Source organism: Ursus americanus, chromosome 24 (genome assembly GCF_024610735.1).
Source record: "Ursus americanus isolate L20-20 chromosome 24, mUrsAme1.1.p, whole genome shotgun sequence".
In the NCBI taxonomy this organism is placed as follows: Eukaryota; Metazoa; Chordata; class Mammalia; order Carnivora; family Ursidae; genus Ursus; species Ursus americanus.
Genome location: NC_142150.1, coordinates 35845947 through 35863058, shown reverse-complemented (window position 1 = coordinate 35863058; position 17112 = coordinate 35845947). Strand labels below are relative to the sequence as shown.

At 39.6% G+C, this 17112-nt stretch overlaps 1 protein-coding gene across 1 annotated transcript; it reads left to right on the top strand.

Moving 5' to 3' along the window:
* The first annotated feature begins 1422 nt into the window (after window positions 1-1422).
* LOC123784985 (olfactory receptor 5AN6-like) lies at window positions 1423-2371 on the top strand. Its single transcript, XM_045786518.2, is given in 2 exon segments — window positions 1423-2241; window positions 2243-2371. Coding segments are annotated over 2 exon segments (948 nt in total).
* Window positions 2372-17112: the final 14741 nt, after the last annotated feature.

Sequence of the window (17112 nt, the reverse complement as noted above, 5' to 3'; positions counted from 1 at the left end):
GAGTATTTAAAATCAGATTAATAATATCAAAGAATAATGGATGTCCCTGTGGTACAAGGAGAATTGCCACAATGATCTCATTTTACAGATGGGGAAACTGAAGACACAGAGAAGTCATACCAATGTAGGGACAGAGCTTGGAATCTCACATATGTCCCTAGAGCCAGGTGCTTTGGTCAAAATTGGTAGTCATAATATTATAATATTTATAAGAACCTCTGGTATTATCTCTTCTGTAACTTAATTCAACAGATTAGCAAAAAGAAAACTTATTTCTCCCCCAATTAATGTGATAATAAAATGCAATAAAAATACTATTTTATTTGTATGATGAGTTCATCATACAGATCTTCTAAAGACATAAATATAAGAACCATTGAAACAATCTCAGTGAAAAAATGAGGGAATTTTTACCAGTTATCAAAATGTTCTATAATTTATTAATAAAATATAATTGTAAATCTTTAGAAAATGTGCAGGACTGGACAGATGGCACATGGACTGACACATTAAAAACTGAGCAAAATAGGAAATCTATTAAAAAAATTCATAAAGGTGACTTTAATCAGTGGAGAAATTGTTCAATTAATTGTGCTGCGACAAGTGGCAATCGGTTTGGAATGACAAAACCAAAGTCATCTTAGATTTATGCCTCGCATTATGTACTAAAATATTCTAGAAAATTTAAATGTAAATATAAAAATACAAAAGAACAAAAAATAAGAAAAGTATTTTTGGGTTGTGCAAAGAAATCTTTTTCGGTAAAACCAAAGCTAGGAACCATATATATCACTGAAAATTGACTAACTAAAAATAAAAGTAATCTGTATAGCAAAATACAGCATAAACAGTGTTGATAATAATAAACTTGGAAAAGAATTAGCAACATTTTTGAGGAAGAGAGTTATCATCTGGGTATATAAAGAGCTCCTACAAAGCAATGACAAACAACCAATTAGACAAATAGGCACAAAATTTATATGAGCAAATCAGTAAAGTAAATGCAAAATTAAAAACGATATAATTTTTTTCATCTAAGATCACCAAGGACTAAAGTTGAAAAATTATGGGTAGTGTTGACAATAGAATGGCTAGGGATATTGTCATAAAATCTTGATACTTGTGTAAATCGGTACCAACTTTTAGAAACAATTTGGCAACATTTGTGTGTGTGTGTGTGTGTGTGTGTGTGTGTAGAAATATTTGAAAAAATGTATTCCAAACTATTAGGAGTAGTTGTGAAAAGGGCTCTCCAATGGTTTTTAAAATAATTTTTTTTTTTGTTAAAAAACGTTGTCTCGACTATGGATAACTTTCTGTTCAAATGATGAAGCCATATTCAAAACAAGTAAGTTTCATAATATTAAGATAGTCAATCATTAACCCAGGGACCTTTCTGCAGATTGAAGTTACCTCAAGACAATGGCTGGAGGAAGGAACAATACAATAGTCATCAGATTCATCCTTTTGGGATTCTCAGATTATCCCAAGTTCAAGATTGTTCTCTTTGCAGTGTTCTTGGGTTCTTACTTCTTAACAGTGGCCTGGAACCTGGGCCTCATCATCCTGATTAGGATGGACTCTTACCTACATACACCTATGTACTTCTTCCTCAGCAACTTATCCTTCTTAGATTTTTGCTATGTTACCTCCACAACCCCGAAAATGCTCTCCGACTTCTTCCAGAAGCCTAAGTCCATCTCATTTTTGGGGTGCACTATGCAGTACTTCTTCTTCTCTAGCCTGGGTCTGACTGAATGCTGTCTCCTGGCAGCCATGGCTTATGACCGATATGCTGCCGTTTGTAATCCTCTGCTCTACAATGCCACCATGTCACCCACCCTCTGTGCCCAGATGATGGTTGGAGCCTATATAACTGGTCTCTTTGGTTCATTGATCCAACTGTGTGCTTTACTTCAGCTCAATTTCTGTGGACCAAATGTTATCAACCACTTCTTCTGTGATCTGCCTCAATTATTAGTCCTATCCTGCTCTGAAACCTTTTTCCTGAAAGTCATGAAATTTGTGATAGCAGTGATTTTTGGTATGATATCTGTCTTTGTCATCATGATATCTTATGGTTATATTGTTGCTACTATCCTGAAGATCAGCTCTGTTGAAGGCAGGTCCAAGGCTTTTAACACCTGTACTTCTCACCTGATAGCAGTGATCTGTTTTTTTGGATCAGGACTCTTTGTCTATATGCACCCCGGCACTGATAATTCTCTGGGTCATGACAAGATTGGCATCAGTCTTCTATACAGTGGTGATCCCCATGTTGAATCCTTTGATTTACAGTCTGAGGAACAAGGAAATCAAAGATGCCCTTAAGAGGTGTAAGAAGAGAGCATTTTCCCATTGTCACAGTTAAAGGTCTGGTAGGCTGGTGGCCCCGGTGATTGGAAGTTCTAGACTATGCAAGAGAAATGCATTTAACTTTATTCAATCCTACTGATCCTCTGGAGAGATTGCAAATGAGTCAACCCATCTAAATCCAGGACTGGCTCAGTGTGATGCAAATCCTATGGCTTCTTTGAATCTTGACAGTTAGCTCTTCTCTTATATACTGGTAATGACCTCACAAAGCAGTTAATATATTAATTGTTATATTAATGTAAACCTTCAGTTCCTGGGTGTTTGACACTTACATATTCTTTCAGAACTTCTGCCTGCAGACTGGAGAGATTAGGGCTAAACACAAGACCAATCGTCTTTCTCATATACATCACAAGCAGAATCATGACCACTTCATCCCAGACTTCAAACTCTTTGGGTACCTGAGGAATTTCCAGTTAATTGAGATGGGGAAATGGAGAGAAGCATTACTTCAGACTGTGACCTAACTTCCCTGAAGGGAGATCTGCCATAGGGAGTTTGGTCTAGAGTTTGTTTTCTGGGTTTTTATTTCTAAAACTCAACATCAGTAGCTTGTAAGTGAATGAACAGGGGGGTTTCCATGGTACTACCCTGATCTGGGAAAGCTAAAATACAAAGGAAAGAAATGATCATTTGGACTCTAAGATAGAGTCCAAATTATTGTTATTACGGCAGACTGGAGAGCATCAATGTATCCATCACTGCAAAGCTGAAGATACTGGAACAATTTTGAAGAAAATATTTTAAAATAGATTTCTGAGAAGGCAAGAAAATAGGAAACCTTCAGAACACAAATATAAAGTAAAATCAGGAATCCTGAGAGTAAAGGCAGCTCTGAAGATGGCTTTCACAGTGGGAGAATCTGCTGAAATCTGAAAGGATCTTTATTTTGACAGGCATGTGAGGCTTGGGGAAAGAGAGACCAAGCCTGGGGCTTCCTGGGACTGCCTGGGACTTTGACAGGAGACCCAGATATGCATATGAGGGTCCAAACGACTATACTTCAGTATGAGAAGAAATTAAGAGAAAAAAAAAATTCTATCTCACAAAAAGGAAATCTTCTCTCTCTCAGGCTTCATGCTGGGTATGGCAAAAGGCAAACTGAAAAATGGTAACCACATGCCTTAGTGGAAGTTTGTGGTCTGAATTCATACTACCTGTGCAGTTGAAGGAATCTTTAGCTGAGAATTTATTTAAAGTAGTTCCGTGTTGGTAGTACCCTCAAGTACCAATCAGAAGCAAATGCAAATCCCCCTTTAAGATTAAGAGAGAATGTTAAACCCAGGCTCAAATAATTTTCCTAAATAACTTTTTAAAGAAAACTGGGTAACACAAATCTCAAAGTACGCAAGGAAACAAGACCTAATGGGTGAAAACCAAGAAGACATGGCCATGTCAGACCTATAAAGATGTCAGGAATGGCAACTGTCTCAATACAAATATAAAATAGATGGACCAAGATGTTCAAAAAGAAGGGGAATTAGAAATATCTTTAAAGACAAGCAGAATGAAGTTTCCTGAGGATTTCTGCATCTGGAAGTGTGGTGAATTATAGATCCCTAAATGACCCTCATAACTGAAACAACTAAAATGTTGGATTTGAAATAAAATCATCTATTAAGTGAATTTCCACTTAATGTAAAGGAGAAACAAGCTAAGACCCTGAATGAAGTGAAACCAGGAACCCAGGGAAGGAAATAAGTGCTAAAAATGGCTTTCTTCTTGGAGAGCCCTGCTGAACGCTGGAGGTTTTAGCTTCTGCTATGTTGACTACAGGTGGTGAAGGCTAGAAGACAGAACTCGGGACATGCCTCCAGGTGATTTGGACGGCAACCTTCACATAAAGCCAGGCGACTATACCCTCAGTGTAAATAAGTGAGAATCCCACCGATTATGCTCAAAAAACAACCACCAAAAAAAGCAGTTTATAGTAACTAAAGGCACAAACCGCTAGACAGAGTCAAGCCCCCGTAACTGAGAACCAGTAGGGGAAAAATTGTCCATATAAACAGACCTAAAAACTTCAGATATTGGAATTATCAGTAAAGAGGATAAGGTGATTAGGATTAGCCATGGTGCAGCAACCTCTACGACATCGGCCAAAGCAAACTTTTTCATGATACATCCCCAAAGGCAAGAGAAACAAAAGATAAAATGAATTTATGGGACTTCATCAAGATTAAAAGTTTCTGCACAGCCAAGGAAACAGTCAGAAAAACTAAGAGGCAGCCCACGGAATGGGAGAATATATTTGCAAATGACACTACAGATAAAGGACTGGTATCCAAGATCTACAAAGAACTTCTCATACACGAGATACAAATAAACAAATCAAAAAATGGGCAGAAGATATGAACAGACACTTTTCTAATGAAGACATACAAGTGGCTAACAGACACATGAAAAAATGTTCAAAATCATTAGCCATCAAGGAAATTCAAATCAAAACCACACTGAGATACCACCTTACGCCAGTTAGAATGGCAAAATAGACAAGGCAAGAAAGAACAATTGTTGGAGAGGATGTGGAGAAAGGGGATCCCTCCTACATTGTTGGTGGGAATGCAAGTTGGTACAGCCACTTGGAAAACAGTGTGGAGGTCCCTTAAAAAGTTAAAAATTGAGCTACCCTATGATCCAGCCATTGCACTACTGGGTGTTTACCCCAAAGATACAGACGTAGTAAAGAGAAGGGCCATATGCACCCCAATGTTCATAGCAGCAATGTCCACAATAGCTAAATCGTGGAAGGAGCCGAGATGCCCTTCAACAGATGACTGGGTTAAGAAGTTGTGGTCCATATATACAATGGAATATTACTCAGCTATCAGAAAGAACGAGTTCTCAACATTTGCTGCAACATGGACGGCACTGGAGCAGATAATGGTAAGTGAAATAAGTCAAGCAGAGAAAGACAACTATCATATGATTTCTCTCATCTATGGAACATAAGAACTAGGATGATCAGTAGGGGAAGAAAGGGATAAAGAAAGGGGGGGGTAATCAGAAGGGGGAATGAAATATGAGAGATTATGGACTCTGAGAAACAAACTGAAGGCCTCAGAGGGGATGGGGGTGGGGGAATGGGATAGACCGGTGATGGGTAGTAAGGAGGGCACATATTGCATGGTGCACTGGGTGTTATACGCAACTAATGAATCATCGAGCCTTACATCGGAAACCGGGGATGTACTGTATGGTGACTAACATAATATAATAAAAAAACCATTAAAAAAAAAAAGGATTAGCCATGGTGAAACAGATTAAATCTCCCCCAGAAGGAAGATATTTGCTCCTCAAAGGGAGAAATACTGAGAACAGATCTGAGACCTGGCCAATCAGAGCGCTGAAAACAAGGGCAGCAAAAGGAGGAGGCCTTACCATTTGCGACAACATGGATGGAGCTTGAAGGCACTATGCTACATGGAATAAGTCAGAGAAAGACAAACACTGTATGATCTCACTTATATGTCAAATCTAAAAAAACAGAAACAAAACCCCAAACTCATAGATACAGAGATCAGATTGCTGGTTTCCAGAGGGAGTGGAATGGAGTGTGGGCAAAATAGGTGAAGTTTATCAAAAGGCATGAACTTCCATTTATCAAATAAATTGTAGAGATGTAAAGGTCAGCATGGTGACTGCAGTTAATGATACCGTATTGTATATTTGAAAGTTGCTAACAGAGTAGATCTTAAAAGTTCTCATCACAGGAAAAAAATTAAGATGTATGTTAACTAGATGTATGTAAACGGTGATCATTTCACAATAACATGTTAACATCCAGTCATTATGTTATACATCTGAAATTAATATAATGTCGTATGTCAATTATAATCTCAAAAAAAAGCGAAGGGAAGAACCTTGGTGTATCCGTGTGGTGGAATTATTCAGCCATAAAAAGGAATGGGGTAGTGATACATGCTACAACATGGACGAACCTCAAAAACATCGTGCTAAGTGAAATAGTCACAAAGGACCATATATGGCATGATTCCATTTTAATAAAATCTTCAGAGTAGGGAGATCTATAGAGATGGGAAGTGGATTAGTGATTGCCTAGGGACAGGGGGAGACGAGTGATTGCTAATGGGTATGGAATTTGTTTTGATGAAAATTTTCTAAAATTAAATTGTGGTAATGGTAACAAAACTGTGAATATACTAAAAGCCACACTTTAAATGGATTGCACACTTTAAATGGGTAAATTTTATAATATGTGAAGTATATCTCAATAAAGCTTTTTAAAAAAATGGAGAATGAGGATGGAAAGTGCTTAGGACCAAAGGTGAATCTCTTGGAAAGGCACTGTTTCTGTGATGGGTATCCCATAGAGATTTGGTAGTGAAAAAGGAAATGAACCATGGAAATTAAAGGTCCTAAGAAAATTTTAAAACTCAAGTAAAACATAACCCTATCTCCATTCCTAAGTCATCATATATAAAAGAAACTGACCTTCTTTTTTTTCTTTTTTTTTAGTAAAGTTTTTTATTATGTTATGTTAGTCACCATACAGTACATCCCTAGTTTTTGATGTAAAGTTTCATGATTCATTACTTTCATATAACACCCAGTGCACCATGCAATACGTGCCCTCCTTAATACCCATCACCAGCCTATCCCATTCTCCCACCGCCCTCCCCTCTGAAGCCCTCAGTTTATTTCCCAGAGTCCATAGTCTGTCATGGTTCATTTCCCCTTCTGTTTACGAACTGCCCTTCTTATACCAACATAAGAGGACACACTTTTACTAAGAAACATAGTACACTTAAAACCATACGTGATTCCTGCATAGCCCAACACAGTCTCAGACTCTCAGACCTCAGGCTCTGGTAAACCATGATTGATTAATACTCCTAGGATCCTAGCAATCCCCCCACCTGTTGTGCTGTGGCATGGTACAGATTATCATTCACCAACAAGACACACTGGATAGCTCCATGCTCTTGGGACAGAACTGAGCCAAGTGAGGAACTGAGAAGGAGGAGGGGGCAGCCCCTTTGATCAGAAGTGGAAATGAAGAGATTCGCCATAGGTTTCCTAGAAATAGCCTTTTTTTCCCTCTCTTTATGCAATTAAAATATGGCTTGTACCGATTAGAGTTATATATGGATTGCCAGGAATATGTTACATGGCTATGAAGATGACCACATTAGCCAAAGGCAAGTAAACTGGACTAAATTTTGTAATATGTGAAGAATATTTCTTACATATGTATGATGTATCTATTACAATGAGACATCAAAATGTGAAATCCTGTTAGACTTTCATTAACCAGTAGAGGGAGATCCATTGCAAGAGTATGTAGTGATTGAGAAGTTAACACAGACATGGCCTTAGGCAGATCTGACTCGTGACAGTGATGATACTGACTTTAGGGTGTGTAACTCTTTGCAGTTTATATCCACAAACATTTGGTCTTCATGACAGCTTGGCAGATAGATGAGGAGGCAGAACCTCAGCTCCACTTGCCGAGGTGACCTAGCAAATGAGCAGCGGATGAAGGGCAAGGCTTGCGTGTTTACAAGCATCACCCAAGGGGACAGGGTGTTAACACCTCTCCTATAGTGGTCAGAAAAGACACTCTTTTTCCCCAATAGTTGCCACTTTAGTTGGGATTACCGCTCCCTTCAAATACCTTAGCATGCATACCTGTGAGAGGCTGAATACATCCACCTCTGTGTTGTGCACAGGAGATAGGAATACTTCTCTTTGACACTTCTCTTCATCCCAAGCACTCACAACCTCTCAGTCTCTTTTATATTTGTATAAAGATAAGAAAATTCTGACTGTAAGAAAATTCCTCCTTGAATGAAGCAACAAGTTCTTTTCAAGTGACTTCAACCTATTACTTCTCATCTGCAAAAAGGGACATTAACTATCCTCTCTCCCTACTTCATAAGATGCAGAAAGAGGTAGGTGGAGCTAAACAACACAATACCCTGTCTTACCCTATTCAGGAGGAAGACAGTAAGCAGAGAACTCAGCTGCACTATAACCCAGCTGCACTAGGCCCAGACCTCTGACCCAAGAAGTTGAGATGTCTGTCGTTCTAAGCTGCTAAATTTGGGTTAATTCATTATGCTGTAATAGAAAACTAATATTCTCATTGCAAGTTTTAGTTTGCTTCTTTGTAAAGCTACCCCCTGCAAACGTTGCAGTTGATATCTCAATGAAGCTATCATCTTCTTAAGGTTTCTTTGTAGAAAGGTTGTCCTATTCAATTCAGTAAATAGTCATTATCTATTTGATGCCAGGCACTGAACACAAAGTTGAATAGGTTAAAATTCTAAAAATCCTCAAAGAGGAGTAATACAAGTAGATGCATAACTGTTATCTGAGTCAGAAAGAGTTGGAAGCCACGAAGGAATAACAGACACAAGCTGTGAGAATTTAGGTTCGGGAGAATTGAGGGTGTCAAGAAAGGTTATCCTGGAATGGCTGTGGGGAATATGATAGGGCATCAACAAGAGGCTCAGGAAGGATTTCATGCAGCAGTGACTATCTATGTGGAGTTAGAGACCACATTTAAATAGATGATCCCATCAGCAACCTAAATCTGGGACTAGTCCTGGAAAGAGAAGGAGGTGGTGACTGGTGGTGGTAGGAACCACTCAGAGACAGAGCAATGGACCCATGATTTTGGGAGGGTCTAAGGAGCAAGAAGTCACCAAGAATAGATTCACTGGGAGTTGCACAGTAGAAAAACAGGAAGTTTTGTTAAAGGGAAATACTAGAGTTCAAGATTTTGAAATTAAGCAGTTTCCCATTCTGGTGAGGTCTGGGTTAGGGCTGCCAAATCATGTGACTGAGGTAGCATAGAGTTTCAAGTTGGTGGGGGTATAGAGGTCAAGACAATGCAAAGCTAGGGAATCAATCTTGAAACCATTTAGTTCATCTTTCTGGTTGACCTTAAACACAGAGGGTTAAATAAATGTGTACTTGAGAAACATGCAGAAGAATGAGATAATCACAGTGAGATGAAATCAATCTAGAAATATTTCTTGCATTATTGAACTTGAAATTTGGTCTTAGGGGGGTGCCTGGGTGGCACAGAGATTAAGCGTCTGCCTTCTGCTCAGGGCATGATCCCGGCGTTATGGGATCGAGCCCCACATCAGGCTCCTCCGCTAGGAGCCTGCTTCTTCCTCTCCCACTCCCCCTGCTTGTGTTCCCTCTCTCGCTGGCTGTCTCTATCTCTGTCAAATAAATAAAGAAAATCTTTAAAAAAAAAAAAGAAATTTGGTCTTAGGGAGAGGCAATAAATGAGTGAGCAATAGGTCATTCCTTGTCATTCCTAGCCATGTGTAGCTGATTGCCCAAACCCATTCATTGACCAAATTGAGAAGAGTGCTGTCTTGAGACATCAGAGATACACTAGAGGTAGTGCACAGAGGGAACCCACTGGGTTTTCCCCTCTACCTTTCTGTCTGCCACACCTGACAGAATTTCAACACTAAGTTTGGATTTTCAAGTCTCATTAATAATTCAGTAAAATGAAAGGATGCTTGATAATCCATAGCTCTCTTCCCCTCTCTTCTTTTCTTGCCTCCCCAAACCATCAACATCCATGTAGACTGAAGTGTCCCCTATTTGTCTGGCTTTTTATGGCCTCATAACCAGGCCTTTCCCACCATCTGGGATCCAGCTGGATAGTACTCTCCAGTAGACATTCATCAGCCTAATGGCCTGCCTCTGGTCACAGATGCCTCTTCTTGAAATTGAGCCCCACTGACAAAATGCTTAGAAGTACTAAGATCAATCAAGTTCAGGGTGGTTGTGCATTTTCCAAGTCACATCAGCTCTGGATTTTTTCAGATCTATTTTAAGGGACATCTCAGTATTTTAATGCACAGCAGCTAATTGGATACATGATTCCCAAAGGCTCCATGCTTGCCTGTGTTCCTGGTCTTAGCAAGGCTTCCTTGGGAAAAGCTTGGAGGTGGGCTTACTCAGCAGGGGATACATAGCAATGTGGCTTCCTAGAAGAGGCTCTATCCCTCCCATCACTCCAAACAGGACTGAAAAATCAGAATCTCTTTAAAGAACAGACAGTAGACACTGGGGAGGGCCACATCTGCCTGACACATGTGGTTGGGTGACTATTTTCTAGGTTTCACCACCTTGCTTGTTTTTAGGTCTAGTCTAAGACTAAGAATAGATTCCAAGAGACCACCTTCACCACTTACCCTGGATCCAGAAAAATAAAATTTTATTCTGTTTTCAATGAGCTAAAACAACTATTTACATAGACAGACAAGACCAGCCTCCTACAACTTTGCCCTCTGTGCACCCCCTCCCATTATAACCCCTCCCTTCCTATTTCTGGGTTCCTTGTCTTTCTCATTACTGCTTGCCTCTGTGTTCTCATGCAGCCTTCCTTCATCTCTTGTGATTGGCACAGGCTTCCATTATGGCTATGCCAACTACTGGTCATGATCTGGGGAGCAGCCACAACTGAGGACAACTGCTATAGAGATCCCTCGCCATGGCCTTTCCTTCAGTCTCCAAATCTGTTCCAGTTTCCTCAATCTTGAGGATTCTTTCACTTGACACTGCCAGCCACTGTACCTACTTTTCATTTCATTCTCTTCTTTAACTACCAAACTACCATTCACTTTCTTTGGCACCTGGCTTTACTCAAATGCCCTGGTCCCCACTCCAAGTACCCCATCTGGGATGGATGGGCTTCTGTTGAAACTGTGATGGGAAGATCACAGCCTCCTTCCTACTTGCCATGTCCAATGGCCTTTTGTTCCTGTTTTCTCCTCTTTGATTACCATGCCATGTTCACCAAGCATCACTGAATGGTGAGGGCTCTGAGAATCAGGATAAGGAAATTGGATGTCATCAGGATATTATTGAACAACAAACAAATGAATATTCTTGAGCAAGGAATGACGTGATTGGGGATCTGTGCTTTAGGGAAATCCATGTGCAGTTTAAGGAGGAAGGACTGAATTAGAGAGTCTAAAGTCAGAAAGATCCATTAAAGGGAAAGTGGCCAATCATGAAAAATCAGGTTATAACCCCCTGACAAAAAGGGACTGGGGTGGAGATGTCACAAAAGGAGGCCTTGATTCTATTGATGGTATTTTTATTCTGCAAATGTCAAAGAGAGTCCTTTCTGAAGTTTTGTCTTGGAGAAGAGGGACAGGGGGAGGGAAGGAGAGAGGTGGGAATTTTTTTTAAAATCACAGTCTTCCAGCATCCTGTCCTTTTACCCTTCAATCTGCAGGAAGGAGTGTTTTGATTTTATTTTTATTATTTTTAATCTAGAAAAGATTAATTGCATACAAACTACTGCATTGGCCATGGTGATCCTCTCCCCAGTATCAAGCCTTAGAGAAACTCCAAGAAGGTAGGCATAAGGTCAGGAGCTGGGAATTCAAGGAAGGGACCTAAATTTTTTAGCCTCATACTGGGGGAATATGGCCCTGGTAGAAGAGAAGCGGGTGAGGTTTGTGGTTGGAGAAGGGAAGCTATAGCAGATTTTTCTCATCTGGATGCAAGCTGCAGAGCTGCCAACATCAATAGGGTGTGGCCTACATCTCTCACAAATCCTTGAAGGAAGCCACGTGTCCTGTGGGTTTGCACAATGCTCACTTCCTTCTGTTCCTTGCATGTCCCTCCCGAGGACACAGAAATAGAATTCAAGTCTTTTCAAGCTGGATATTTGATAAAGCATAAACAGAACATACATGAGGGAAATCTGGCCCTAATCAAACAGCTAAAGGTTATTTTCTTTTATTTTTTATTTTTTTATTTTTTTGTTGTATTCCTAGGGTTTATTAAAGGGGTTGGCACATAGTGGACACCTCATAAATATTTGTGAGAAAATGAATGAATAAATGAATGAAAGAGCTTGAATACAAACATTACAGAAGAAATGGAAAATAACAGAGTGATTACTTAGCTAAGATGAATCGGGACAGTCTTCCCGAACCAGGTGAGCCTTGGTCTAGATTTTAAAAAGAATGGAATCTAATAACTGGCAGAGAAGAGATTGGTGTACCAGGTTATATAAAAAGAAGTATACAAAAGCCATATTCTAGGAATTGAAGAAAGATTAACTTGACCAAAAAAAGTAAACTATAAGTTGAAAACTAATGAGAAATACAGTTGGAAAACAATCAGTAGTAGCTGATTGTAGTAGTAGAAAACAATCAGTAGTAGCTTAAAGAATTTTAAGAGCTACAAGCTTAAGATTTACAATAAAAATAATCAGTAAGTACATTTAAAGAGGTGGATATTATGGTGAAAATGATTTCTGAAGAGAAAATACTGCTATTTAATATTTTTTAATTATTTTTTATTGTATTATGTTAGTCACCATACAGTACATCCCCGGTTTCCGATGTAAGGCTCGATGATTCATTAGTTGTGTATAACACCCAGTGCACCATGCAATACGTGCCCTCCTTACTACCCATCACCGGTCTATCCCATTCCCCCACCCCCCTCTCCTCTGAAGTCCTCAGTTTGTTTCTCATAGTCCATAGTCTCTCATGTTTCATTCCCCCTTCACATAGATCTTTTGAAAAATGAGGTCTACCAAATGATTTCCCCCCATTGCCATCCATTTTTCATGTCCTTCTGGGAGGAAATGGGATGTAGAGGATGGAGCATGGACTTTGGTTTCTAGAAGACTTGAGCACAAATTCCAGCATTGCCTCAATCTGTTTTGTGACCTTTGGCAAGCACATCTCCAAAATTCCATTTTCTCATCTGAAAATACGTTTAAGAATGCTTTCCTTTCAGGGGCACCTGGGTGGCTCAGTCGTTAAGCGTCTGCCTTGGGCTCAGGGCGTGATCCCGGAGTCCTGGGATCGAGCCCCATATCAGGCTCCTCCGCTGGGAGCCTGCTTCTTCCTCTCCCACTCCCCCTGCCTGTGTTCTGTCTCTCGCTGGATGTGTCTCTCTCTCTGTCAAATAAATAAATAAAATCTTTAAAAAAAAAGAATGCTTTCCTTTCAGAGCTACTGTGAGGATATTATGAAATAAAGTATGCAAAAAGCCCAATCCACACAACCAAAAATGGTAATATCTGTCTTCTTTCCTCTTTATTTCACAGAATCATAAAATCTTAGAATTTTATGGAACCCCTAAGATCAACTAGTGCAGACCCTCTCTCTCTCCCTCTCTCTCTCTCTTTCTCTCTCTCTCTGATAGCCTATCTTAAAATTTTTCCCAGTTTTATTGAGATTATAATTGACACATGACATTGTATGAGTTTAAGGGGTTTAACGTAATGATTGGATATTTTATATATGGTGAAATAATTATCACAATAGGCTTAGTTAACATCACCTCACACAGTTAAAATTTTTTACTTGTGATGGGAACTTTTAAGCTCTATTCACTTAGGAAATTTCAAATATATAATACAGTGTTGTTAACCATATTCACCATGCTGTACACCACATTCCTAGGATATATTTATCATATAACTGGAAGTTTGTACCTTTTGAACACCTTTGCCCATTCCTTCCACCCTCCACCCCCTGCCTCTGGCAACCCCCAATCTGTTCTCTGTTTCTGTGAGGTCGTTTGTTTCTAATGCCACATATGAGATCACCACTGTCGAGTATAATATTTTCTCCTTACTTTCAGTGATAGAAAATCCATGCCTTTCTAGAATATCCATTCCACCTTTGGACTGTCCTATTGCTTTCCTATAATCTCTCTCTCTCTCTCCCTCTCCCTTGATGTTACTCATTTAGTCCCAGTTCCAAACCTTGGAGTCACCCAAAAGATACTTCTACATTGAAAGGTTCTGTAAAATATCTGATGATTTACAAAGGTAACCACTGTTGTTTGAAACATCATTTTGAAGCCAAAAGGCACTCTTGGCTTTCACTGCCTCTGGAGACATCTTATTGGAACCGGACCAGAGACTAGGATTATAATGGAAGCAGGGTCAGTGGAAATCAACTGCACCAAACCAAAGCTGGCACTTCCTTACCCCTGGGCCCAGACGGCCAGTCAGGCTGCCAGTAGTGCTCTCTGGGACATGTCGTATCCCACAACCTAGAGAGACCCAATGGTACTTAGGAGAGAACTGGCCTTCCTTGAAAGCCCTGTCAAGTCCTTCCCTTGGTGGCCAATTTAAAGTAGCTACACCTAAATTTTATTTATCTCTTTGTCCAAGACCAGTACCTCAGGCGCCAGCAGAGATGGTTTCACTGTAATTCCAAGTGTCTGGTCTTAGCCGTCTGACTGAAGCCCAGAATTTAAGGAGTTGTAGGTGAGTCTACACTTTGTCTTTCTTTAAGAATGGTGAATCCTGGAATCACAGAATGGGAGAGTCGGAAAGACTTTTGAAGGAAGGGAAGATGGAGCAGGCAGGATGCTGGCATCCGCTCTCCCTACTGCTCTGACTTTAACCAGAGGAGCTGGACTTCACCTATTTTATATTCTGGACTTCTGCAGAAAATTTTGTTTTTAAAAAGGTTCTGCTCTTTTCAAGTGGAAATAAGGAAGGAAAGTGGACTAGAAAACACTCTTTATTGTGTAGACAGGAGATAAGAAGATGAAGACTCAGAATGGCATAAAAATTTTTCCCAAGGTCACACAGCAAAAAGGCAGGAGAAACAGGACTTGAATCAGCATTGTTTTTAAAGCTTTCAGTCCAGTGCTTTTTATACTATTCAAGACTCATGAGGATATGCATGAGGATATGTTTGCCTCAAAACAAATCATCTAGTTTCCTTGGATGCTCTCTAGTTACCATTGAGACTCCAGCTTTTAGAATAAGGTAAAGCAGAAAGAGCTGCTCCTGGAAAAGGAGATACAGGTCCCAGTTTCACCTCTCCTACCAACCAGCTGTATAGACATTCACTCTTTCTCTTTGGCTTTACTTTTACTATTTATAATGGGGGAAAGGCTAGGCTAACTGGTTTCTACTTCTATTATTTTAAGTATATCTCCAGAATTTTCTGGACATCCATGCAGCATTTAAAATAACATAGGTCCAATGATCTTGGGATTGGGGCAGGTTTATAGTGAATATGTAATAAACCTTTATTGAGCCAGTCAAATATTTACTGGGCACCTATAAAGTGCCAAGCACTATAACAGATGAGAAGAAAAAAATCGGTAAAAGCAGAAAACTTATTTCTTTCCCTACAAGCTAGTCTTTCTAGGTTTTCTTTTTAATACCCTACAAAATCGTCTGAACTGCACATATCCTCTGCACCTCAGTTATAGGATTTATTTGGGAGTTACCATATTAGAACTTCCTTTCTCTTTATCTTGGTATGTAGCTTCGACCTTGTCAAAGGGTAAGCAGACCTTCCCAGGAGAGGATAAGAAAACTCTTACAGTGATTTTCAGAATTCAGATTCCACATAACCAATCTTGTCTAGTCAGTTAGGTTGGGGAAATCAAACACCTAATGTAGCCACACCCATAATATGGTCCTGTAAGTTGCTCAGACCATCTGCCAAATTCTTTTATAGCATTCAAGAAAGGGAACAGTCTCCGCAGTCAATCAGTGATTTAAATCTTGGCTTGGTCACTTGAGTCCTTGACTTGTTACAACCTCAATGAGCTCCTGGTCTGTAATAGGTGTCTTTTCAAATTGCTGTAAATTGAGCTCATTCAGCAAATATTATTTTATGTCTACTCCGTGCCAGAAACTGTAGAAGGCACTGAGCTTATAATGTCTTCCCAGACTTTATAGTTAAGGATACAGACAGAACAAGTCCGCAAACAAAAGGAAGTACAAAGCGCGGTAAGTGTTATGAAGTAAGTCAACATATTGCCGTAAATATTGGCAATAACATAAGTAAAAGGCATATGGTCAATGTAGCTATTGTTATGTACAAGTACGTGCACCTGGCTTTAAGCAGCAGGTGCAGTGAAGAGCAGACTCTGGATTAGGAATGGAGAGTCTTGGATTCAAATCCTGACAGTGCTGATCATTTGTAAGCAGTAAAAATTATTTTTTTTCTCTCCAAAACTTGATGTAACTTATTTCTTTTAATCCTCATATTCTATGAGGTGGTCAATACTATCATCGTCTTCATTTTGCAGTTGAGAGAAATGAAAAGAGGAGATTTAAGAGTGATGTGTCCACTTACCCAAGGCTGTACAGCCTGCGAGTGGGGATGCAGGATTAGAGACTGGCTCTGTCTGACATCAGAGCCCGGCTTTAGATGCCCACAGATGAGGTAACAGGTGTGGGGAGGCTGTGTCAACTCAAAAAAGCTGTCTAAGTAGTGGTGGTGGCTTTCAGACCATGAAAACTATGGTATATATTATATATACACATATATACACATCCATATAAAATATAATATGCAATATATTCATGTAATATACATTATATATAGTTATCCTTATAAGGACATTTAATGCATGCCATATACTCTATATCTTACATCCAGATAATTCAGGCCAAAATAACCAGGTTATTGATGTAGTCATCATATAAAATGATTGTTAATTCACTTTTATCACTCTCAAAAATGTATTAGACTATATATGATAGACTCTGGCTTGATACGGGAAAGAATCATGGTGCATCTCGCTAACATATACCTTTGATGGTGACCGTGAATGTGAGAAATAAGGGAGCAGGGACTACTTGTCTGGCCATTTATGGTTTCTCTCCCCTGCTGCACTGCAGAAAGAATGGTGTTCTTGCATCTCAGGGAAGCGTGCATTTCTAAAACTACTCGTCTCATCTTAAATCAGCAATAGCTTTCCTCCTGGCTTTTGAAGCAACTGTCT